Raw genomic sequence first — 10,313 nt, 5'->3', positions numbered from 1 at the left:
TGGAAGTCAAGGCAGTTCTGCCCTAATAACATCCAGTGCTGTGGCCTGAAGCACAGCTCTCTGTACTTGTTTGTAAAATATGGAGGATGGGCTGAGACGTAAGTTTATGTATCCATTTTTGAGAGAGTGAGAAAGAGAGAGAGAGAGAGAGAGAGAGAGAATGAATACGAGCAGGAGAGGGGCAGAGAGAGGGAGACACAGAATCTAAAGCAGGCTCCGGGCTCTGAGCTGTCAACACAGAGCCCAACATGGGGCCTGAACTCATGAACCATGAGATCATGACCTGAGCCCAAGTCAGATGCTTAACTGACTGAGCTACCTAGGCATCCCTGGCATGAGACTTTAAAAAAACTTTTTTGTTAATGTTTATTTTTGAGACAGAGAGAGAGGTAGAGAGAGGGGGAGACAGAATCTGAAGCAGGCTCCAGGCTCTGAGCTGTCAGCACAGAACCTGACACGGGGCTCAAACCCATGAACTGCGAGATTATGGCCTGAGCCGAAGTCGAACACTTAACTGACTGAGCCACCTAGGTGCCCCAGGATGAGGCTTTTTTAAAGGTCAAGTTCGTTTCTAAATTTAGTCTTACATTGTTCGTGTCTGTCTGTGTCCCCTCACGAATGCAATCAGTGGGGTATTCGCTGCTCTGCCCTGAAAGTCAACGTCCCTGGGGAGGTGGATGGGAAAGGGGACTTCCCATTGAAGACTCCACAGTTTAAAAATAGACCAACAGCAACAAAAAACAAACACACTTGAAAGCATCCAAACAGATCATAAAATTTCTCAAAGACAATGGTCTTTAGTTCTGTAGGAGCAGTATTAGCACCTAGTGGAATGCTGAGGCTACCGAAGTCATCTGATAGTATCTGGCTAATTTATACTGATCTCTGCAAAGAGATTTTCTTTTGTTGATGCTAACCAGTGTCCGAGCCAGCAGGGAGAAGTACAACAGATAAGGCCCCATGTAAGCCTGCTGCCAATCTGTAGAACCCTGATAAGCATTCTGCCCTCTTTAATTTTTTAAGTTATAAAAAAGGGCTATATATGGAGTTAATACTTATATATGGGATTATTCTAGAAACAATTTGTTAGACTCCTTGCATATTCTCCGGCTTTTCCTGACTGCCCCACTTTTGTCCCTTCCGCGCCCAGGCAGGAGAAATGAAAACACAATTTTGGTGGCAGGTTTTGTGGAAAAACTCCTCTGAATAATCACTGAGCGTAGTATTGGCTACAGGAACGAGATCATATTTACAAAACCTGGTAAAATACACGGGCCTACTTCCACCAGCCCATTTAACGGAGGGCCTAAGAGGCTTGTACCATTTGGGGCGGGGGGGGGGGGGGGGGGGCTTGGGGGGGGGGTGAGGGGTACAGTTTTACAACAATATTCCTGAGTTCAGCGTGTGTGTGTGTGTGTGTGTGTGTGTATGCCATACACACATATGTATAGTGATTCTTTGGCAAGAGCTCTGTCACTGATTTTGATTAAGAACAATTTTCTTTAAAGACGGTTCTTTATTTTGTTGGAGGCTGGTGGGTGGGTGAATGGAGGGCAGAAGGCCCTCTCCCACTGACCCGACACTCAACTGATTTCGGGGCAGCCCTGGGAATCGGTACAAGAAAAGGAATGCCTGGTCTTCCTTTCTTTTAAAAATACATTGGAAAAAATCAAAGAGTGCCTCTCTCTATGTGGGGTTATTACAGGTGGTTTTTGATCTATTTTTATATTTTGAATATTTCTAGGAGCATGAAAAAAATAAACAGACAAAAAGTGTTTAAATATTTGACTGTAACCTCATGCACGGAAGAGTATAATAGTCAGAGTGAGATCGAAGAATCCACTTTTGCCTGAAAGATTCTTGTAATTTTCTGTAGGAACATCCTTCTAACCTCTACACACAACTGTAAACATTTCCAGTCCCCTGATCTTGGCATGAAATCCTCAGGGGCATTTTACCCCTGGTTTCCTGATGAGAGCACGGGCTGCGGGTACAGGACCTGAACCCAAAGAGGCTGGGGTTCGAGCCTCGGTCCCACTCACGGGAGGGGCACACGCTCACAGGGCAGCTTACTCCCAGAGAAGGGGAAGGTCCCTCCTGACGCAGCCGTGGAAAGGACGACAAAGAATAACACATGGGGGTTCTTAGCGCACCGTAAGAACCCGATTGGTGGTGCTGTGTTGTTACTCCTTTTCTTCAAGTATCAGGCTATTTCAAGGACTATCTCTGGGCTTATGTCCTTCTGTCCCCAGTATTTAATTCATTTTGGGGGGCACGCAGGTGTGACAGGAGCCCTCGAACGCCCTCGAGGTACTTACTCTGCTCTTCTTACTGCTGGACATTTTATTCTTGATGTAGCTGAAGGTGCGACTGACTTTGGTTCCACTCTTCCCTTCAAAGTCTTTCTTGGAGGGGCTCTGAGGCAGGAAACTATACGCCTCTTCTGTGATACTGAAGAAAACCAAGAAGACTGGTTTTCAAAAGACTCCAGAAATTAACTGTTAAAACTAAACATATATTTAAAAAAATACGATTCTTCATAAGCACGTATCATTTTGGCTACAAGTCACAGGCAACCTCTGTACACACGTGACAATGGGCAGCAGAGGAACAGGTGGACAGGGTGGTTCCACACAGGGAGGCCTGAGGACAGAGCACCCCTCGATGCCCCCGTTCTGGCCCCAAAACCTGGCTACGCGTTCTCGTAGTGGCCATCAGGGTTTTGGGAACAGATTTTTAGTGGCCCGGTTTGAGTCTGTCAGTTATTCATTTATTATTTTATCTGAAACTTCTTAATCTAAAATAGCACTCAATTTATAAGCATCTTTGCATCAAATAGGTGCTTGAGAAGAAACTCACAAAGACGATGGAAGGATGGAGGTGTCAGTAAAGGTTGCAAACAGAGGAGTTTTTATGACTGAATGCATACTCGAGTTCCCTAAAAGCAGAAATCACACACCATTTTTTTTTTTTTTTAGTCTTTTGGCACACGGGACAATCAGTACTGGTGCATACAGTTTGCACAATCTTAGGAGCGGGGAGAGTGTAGAACGATCCGGTTTAGGAGCTCCACACAGATGCAGGAGTCCTGAGCTACTCACTCAGGAAGGCTACACAGTGCCACGTGCATCTACGATGGCCATGTTTGGATCTTGGGAAATTCACAATGGTCGATTTCCTCAGAGAATGCCGGGCACTCGCATCCGCAATCCACTCCACAGAAAAGGAATCTACTTATGCTACATTTCCCAGATGTTCTACAATCAGTATTTTAAGAACTTTTCCACAGAAAAGCTGTGTTTACCTTCAGGGCGTCTCCCACTCAAGAGGGAGAACAATCCTCTTCAGGAGCTACGGTCTGTTTATATGTAAAGTACTGTTTACAAAATAAAGCAGTCTGTATTCTGATAAACGGTGTGAGAGCCACTGCTCCAGAGAAGACAAAGGAGAAATAAAGTATGACAATTACAAAGAGAAGCATTCAGACTGAGAGGTCTGGATCACTGAGTCACAGCTGAAGCTCTGTGAAAGGAGCCAGCTTCCAGCGCAGGGCAGTAATCAGAACCCCCATGATGCTGAAAGTAGAGTGTTTTAGAACCCCATGAGCATGACAAGAGGCATATCATAGTAAACAATGAGTCAAAATGCAAATCTTCTGCCTGCTGTGAACCATATCCGTGTAGGCAGAGGATAATGGCTTTAAAATGGCTAAGGTACAGTTCCACGCATGTGTGCACACACATACACGCGTGCACAGTGAAAAAAATGCTGTCAGGCTTAGGGGTTAATGCCTAGAAGCAGAGCACAGAAGTTGATAAAGGCAAACACAGTGTTTCCTCTCCTGAATGAAGGCAAACCTTTATCATTAGGAGAGTGCACAGAACAAAAGCAAAAAACTACTGAGGACGTGATTTAAAAATGACAGAGCCTTCACTACAAATCACTTGCAGCCACTATTCCAAATTGATCACTTAAGGAGGTAAGAATCCAATGAGCTGAATCAACTTCTCAGTTTACTTAGTGAAATATCATACATAAGACATTTGGGGCTTCCTTCATCTTGGGGAAAGAAGTAACAAAATAAACATGCAGTACCTCTCGGTCAGGTTAGCACTGGTGCTGTGGAAAGGCCGTGAACCTGGAAAACAAAAATAGCAGAGAAAAAGTTGGGAGCAAAGTACGGTGCCTGGATGACCGGTAAGAGGTTTAAAATATTTACGACACGCACAAAGCAGAGAGAGCATCGGAAAGCCAGTGCAGAGTGCCTTCTCCTCCTGAGGGTGTGGAAGAAGGAAACATTCAACTCGAAACTCAGTAACAGAACTGGAAATAGGCAGCAGTAGGCGTGAATTCCCCACTACAAAAAATTTCATCCAAGATTCAAGTCACTGAGCAAGCCCCAAATCGACATTTTTGTCCTCACGCTCAAACATACAGGGGAAATGTTTAACTCCTGTTCTTGTCAGGGCTCCGTTCCCACAGGCCATCTTTCTGAGATGACATCATGGGAAGAACAAAAAATTGACAATTAAACGTCATTCATACTGTTTGTTCATTTTGCTTTCGTAGATTTCCATACCAAGAAAATCTCGCTAACATATGTCTGAGAGTTTCCTGAGTATTATTCCCAGAAATGGATGAGTGAACAGGAAAAGGGCACCTGAGCTCACTGGGGAGGTCTTGGTCCTGTTACTGATTTGGGGTGAGCTCTCTGGATTTCACTTCCTCATCCGTGGAATGAGGGCGATGAAACAGACGGTGAGGTCCCTGCCAGGCTGTCAGGGATACAACGTGTCTGGCAGAGGCATCCTTCCTTCCGCCATAACCGTCAGCCCGTACACCGAGGCGGGTCACCAGCACTCAGGCTCAGCCACCCAGCAGAGCGGGAAGTGGGGAACGCACTAGGGACGCTGCATTCCTTTACCGACAACATGCTAATAAAGCTGGAGCCAAGTTAGGACTTGGAGGAGCTGTCTCAGTCACACCCCGACACGTGATTTCCAGTTTAGATCAGGTGCAGAAATACTTCCTGTATGACTCCAGACAGAATCATACCCCAGGTGGGTTTCCAGGATCGCAGACTGCCGGGAGTAAAGCCTTAATCTGGTAGAGAGATTCGAAGATGTCCCACTACCAGATTCCAACCTGTACTAGGTTCTGATTAGAAACACAAAGTAGTAGTTCTTACTAAGTAAACAGGCAACTAGTAGGAATGACAGATAGGAAACTTAACAACCAATTCTACGTCTTCAAAAGAATGCTTTCTCAAGTTTTTCCTTTTACTTAGTTGGGTTCTTCTAGTTCACTTACAATGCTCAGTCATCCTGATGAGCAGAGTAAGACTTGGGGTCTATTCCCTAGCTCCTGCATGATCTAGGTGGGAAACTGGCAGCATTTCAACCTCAGGATGCCTTAACTGACTTAAACAAAAAACCAAGAGTGTGGTTTAAATCAGCGGCTTTAAAACCTTCTCCACCCCAGGAACCCTGAACGCCAGCAGCAGCACTAAACTCTCTCAGGCGGTTGGGCTCTGTTGTACACCAACTAGAGCAACTACCTGGTTACTCACTCTCTGGTGACACCAACAACCTGAGAGTAAAATCCGTAGTGAAGAAAAACACCAACCAGCACGGAGGAATAATTAGAGACAAAAGCAAAGCAATCTGCCACCGAAGTTCGCCTACGAAGTAACACTGCAGGCAAACAGTGTATTCCAACTAGGATTTTCTTAAAGTCTTGAGATAACCTACAGACCTAGGATACCAATATTCCAGAGTCAGAACTACCGGATGGACCGGGCCAATATTTTTTAAAGTACGTTCTGTGAACACTAGTCTCGTGAGACGTTATGCAGTCAGACGTTAGGCACACTAACTAACTAATACGTTCGGGCAATACAACTTATTTGAACACTGCCTTGGAAATTCACAGTGTACACAGCAGCATCTGAAACCAGCTTACCTGGACTTTCCTAAATTTATTTGGCCCTGAACCAACCCCTCATTTTCTTCCTCTCCCCTCCACCTCCAGAATTCTCACTGATATTTCAGAGTAAGGAGCACATTTTGAGGAATGCTGGATACCTGGGTTCAAAGGTTTCTTCAAGTTTCTATACTTTCATAATTTCATCCTGTTGGATGACCTGTATAATCAGGGCTGTTCTAGATTAATCAGTGCGTCTTAGAGGCAGAAGAAATACCACTGGGACCTTTACTTCATCTGCCACATGTGGACCTATGTCCCAGGGCATTACAAATACGTAGAGATGAAACAGGCTTGAGAATTTCTGAACACTCAGAAGTTATAAGCAGATTTTCACAACTTCCCTCCTACTACAACTGGTATAAAGTAAATATCTTACAGTGTGCCTATTTACTAAACATCTTTTCATTGTCAAAAAAGTACTGAATATAAAGATGACTTCCATTTAAGAGAAATTAAACTTTGTTACTGTACATAAGGTGCTTTCCTTTAAGAACAATGTAAAGATGTCACCCGGAGCTTACTACTACTTAATTATAAAATTTTTAATATTTAAATAAATAGATACCTAAATGCTGTTGAAATGTTGAGTCAACAGGTGCAGGGAATTAGGTTGCTCAATTATACCAATATTGTAATTCTCTGAGACTCTTGTGGATTGCGAGTACTTTGTTCTACAAGTGTTTTGAAAGACGAGCAAACATTTCTAATAAATTTTAACTTGATAAACGAGTGATGTCTTGCAACACGAGTAGTACAAGATGCCAAACATCACACGATCACAGCTGAGCCAATGGTTCTTGAAATTCGCTTTGATATACAAGTGCTCTGGATTACAAGCGTGTTTCCAGAATGAATTATACTCACAAACCAAGATTTTACTATAGTTATATAAAAACAATTCCGTATTTACCTTTATACCAGAATGTTTTTTTCCACGAAAAATAGCAATCCTGGAATTTTCTAGAAATCTTGCATAACTGAAAAGTGATTTTCATGTGGGGAGGGTGGTAGAATTCATTTCCTTTCCAAGCTTATGAAAATCTTACAAAGATTTTTTAAATTTTTTAAAATGTTTATTTTTAATGGAGACACAGTGTGAGTAAGGGAGGAGCAGAGACAAAAGGAGACACAGGATCGGAAGAAGGCTCCAGGCTCTGAACTGTCAGCAGAGAGCCCGACACGGGACTAGAACTCATGAACTGAGAGATCATGACCTGAGCTGAAGTCAGCCTTTTAAGCGACTGAGCCACCCAGGTGCCTCAAACCTTATAAAGCTTTTAAAGTAGGCATTATCAAATAAGAACATATTAATCTGAAATCTACACTATAGTAACACGACTGAAGAGTAAAATTTCCAAAGGAGAGAAAGCAGGAAGGAAGGAAATGCATCCAGAACTCTCACTCCCTAATCCACGTGGTGTCATCTCAGAGGAAAGGTATTTTTTCTTCTTCTTCTTCTTTTTTTTTTTTTTAAGTAATCTCTACACTCAGTGTGGGGCTCGAACTCACAACACTGAGGCCAAGAGTTGCATACTCTAGCCAGAGAGGTGTCCCAATATTTTTAAAGACAGGTCTGAAAGGGGAGAAAAAAACAAAGTTTAACGTTAGCTTTTAAGTATCACAGGTGGATGTACAGATACTGTCTTATGAGACCAAAAAAAGCACAACGTGGAAAAACAGAATTCACATTACCAAAGAGAAAGCTTTGGGAAATGAGCGCTCAGTACTACAGAAGGTACAAGGTTTGACGGGAACACCTCCCCGGGCCCTGGAATCAGGCCACGTCGATGTGGAGTACAGCGAACAAAACTTTCATCCAAATTAATTTTCAAAGCAAAGCAGGAAGACCAACGGTTTAGCAGCAACGCCGTGCGAGGAGACACATGGCCTCAGACACTCTCTTGCACCAAGCGGGCAGCACCCTCACGCTGGTCAGGCCGTGCACAATGGCCGTCGCCACCGCGGCTGCTTCTTACTAGGCAGCTCCTCCTCGTCATCACTGGAGTGAGAAGAGCCGAGAGAAAGGAGAGTTTTAGACTTAAGGAGCTGTGGAGAGATGCGCACGGAGAAGGAGACCCGCCTTGCCGGCTGCATCCGCGGCTGGGCTGAGAAGTGGGTCAACACGAGACATTAGTGCGCGCCAACTGTACCGGGACAAAGTCAAAGGCACCCGAGACCTCGCTGAACAGAATAAAGTCACTAGCCTGTCTCGTTCCAGGAAAGGCTGCCTAGGCGAGCAACGTATTTATTCACATTTTCCTCTTTATGTCTCAATGTGTAGAATTCTAATGTAGCTTAAAAAATTCATCTGACAAACTTGCCAGAGTAAGAAAACGAGAGGCCCACAGTTTTTAATGGTCATAACTTATAGCTGGAGTTGTTTTTCTTCAGGTTGGAAACACGAGTGGTGGCATTTGTCAGGCCTCTGCGCGCGGCCCTCTGCTCCCTCACCCCAGACCCCCTCACTCCCTGCCCTCCCAGAGCACAATTCGAATTCGCTGAGCTGGTGACACACACCTTTCTGCCCTTAGGCAGTAGCTCTCCCCTGAGCTCAAGATGCATTCATCTCTCTGCTCGCCTCTAGGGCATGTCCCAAGGCAGTGTGAACTGAGGACGCCCACCAGTGAACACCTCTCTCCTCCACACCTGCTCCTCCTCCTGTGCAGTACCTAACATCTAGTGGGTTGCTCAAAACAGAAACCTGGGCCCTATCATTGAATGCCTCCATCTTACCTCACATTCAGTTACTCTGTGTGTTCTAGAATTCTCTGAGCATCAACTTCTCCCCTACTGCCACCGTGTGCTCTCACCTGGATCCAGCAATAGCCTTCTCCCGATCTGTCACCTTTGCTCCCCAACACTTTCCTCAGTGTGGTCTCTCTGAAGTGTCTGAATCAATCCATTTAACTGCCTTAAATCACTCCACTGCTCTCAGACAAGAAAGCCTGACTCCTCGGTCTTGCTTTCCACACACAGGCATACCTCCTCTTAACTGTACTCTGTTCAACCGAACTTTACGGACACTGAAGTTTTCACGAACTGAAGGTCTTTGGTGACCCTGGGTTGGACTAGCCTATCGGCACCATTTTGCTAATAGCATTTGCTCATTTTGTGTCTGTGAGCGATCTTGACAACTCTTGCAGTATTTCACACTTTTTCATCATCATTGTATTTGTTCTGGTGATCTGTGATCTGAGGGGACTGTTCTGGGGCGCGACACACCACACCCACACAAGAGAGCAAACTCCCATGATAATGACCAGTCCTCACTCACCCCACTGGCCTTGGGCCACCCTGATCGGAGACACAGTACTGAAATCAGGCCCTACAAAGGCCTGTAAGTGGTCAAGGGAAAGGAAGAGTCACACATCTCTCACTTTAAATCAAAAGCTAGAAATAATTAAGCTTAATGATCAAGCCATGTGGAAAGCTGGGATAGGCTGAAAGCTAGGCCTCTCTAGTCAAATAGCAAAGCTGTGAATGCAAAGGAAAGCTCTTGAAGGAAATCAAAAGTGGGACTCCACCGAGCACACGAATCATAAGAAAGGGAGGCAGCCTTGTTGCTGATACGGAGAAAGTGTTAGTGGTCTGGATCAAGGATCAAACCAGCCGTAATGTTCCCTTCAGCCTAAGCTCAGTCCAGAGCGAGGATCTCTTCAATTCTGTGGGGCTGGGCGAGGAGAGGAAGCTGCAGGAGACAAGCTGGCCGAGGTGGGTCAGGAGGCTCGGGGAGGAAGCCAGCCCCACACGTCCAAGTGCAAGGTGAGGCAGCGAGTGCTGATGTAGCAGCTGCGGCCAGGTCTCCAGGAGATCCAGCCGTGATCGTTCACAAAGGGGACTCCCGGATGACACATTTTTCGTGCAGAGGAAACAGCCTTATACTAGAAGATGCATCCAGGACTTTCATAGCTAGAGAGGAGAAGTCAGTGCCTGGCTTCAAAGCCTCCAAGGACAGGCTGGCTCTCGTTAGGGGCTAATGCTGCTGCTCACTTCGAGTGGAAGCCAGTGCTCATGTAGCATTCTCAAAATCCTCGGGTCCTCAAGAATCGTGCTAAATCGACTCTGCCTGTGATCTGTCAATCCAACAAAGCCTGAATGACGGCGCATCTGTTTACAACGTGGTTTCCTAAATATCGTAAGCCCACTGTCAAGATCTACCACTCAGAAACAAAGACTCCTTTCCAAGCAGTACTCCTCACTGACAACACATCTGGTCACCTAAGAGCTCTGAGGGAGATGCCCGATGAGACTAATGTCTTCGGGCCGCTAACACGGCATCCATTCCACAGCCGTGGGCCAGGGAGTCATTTTGACTTTCGAGTGTTATT

General features: G+C 45.3%; 1 protein-coding gene across 13 annotated transcripts in view; it reads right to left on the bottom strand.

The window, feature by feature from the left end:
• The window catches only part of AKAP13 (A-kinase anchoring protein 13), a 314,398-nt gene that overhangs the window by 48,980 nt on the left and 255,105 nt on the right, over positions 1-10,313 (bottom strand). For all 13 annotated transcript variants that reach the window (XM_029953026.1, XM_029953024.1, XM_029953029.1 and 10 more), the window contains 2 exons: positions 4,096-4,138; positions 2,319-2,451 (listed from right to left, as the gene is read on the bottom strand). In XM_029953026.1, coding sequence (XP_029808886.1) covers positions 2,319-2,451; positions 4,096-4,138 — 176 coding nt within the window. The remainder of the gene's footprint in view (positions 1-2,318; positions 2,452-4,095; positions 4,139-10,313) is intronic.

Source organism: Suricata suricatta, chromosome 9 (genome assembly GCF_006229205.1).
Source record: "Suricata suricatta isolate VVHF042 chromosome 9, meerkat_22Aug2017_6uvM2_HiC, whole genome shotgun sequence".
Lineage (NCBI taxonomy): Eukaryota > Metazoa > Chordata > Mammalia > Carnivora > Herpestidae > Suricata > Suricata suricatta.
This window is presented reverse-complemented; position numbering and strand designations above follow the sequence as displayed.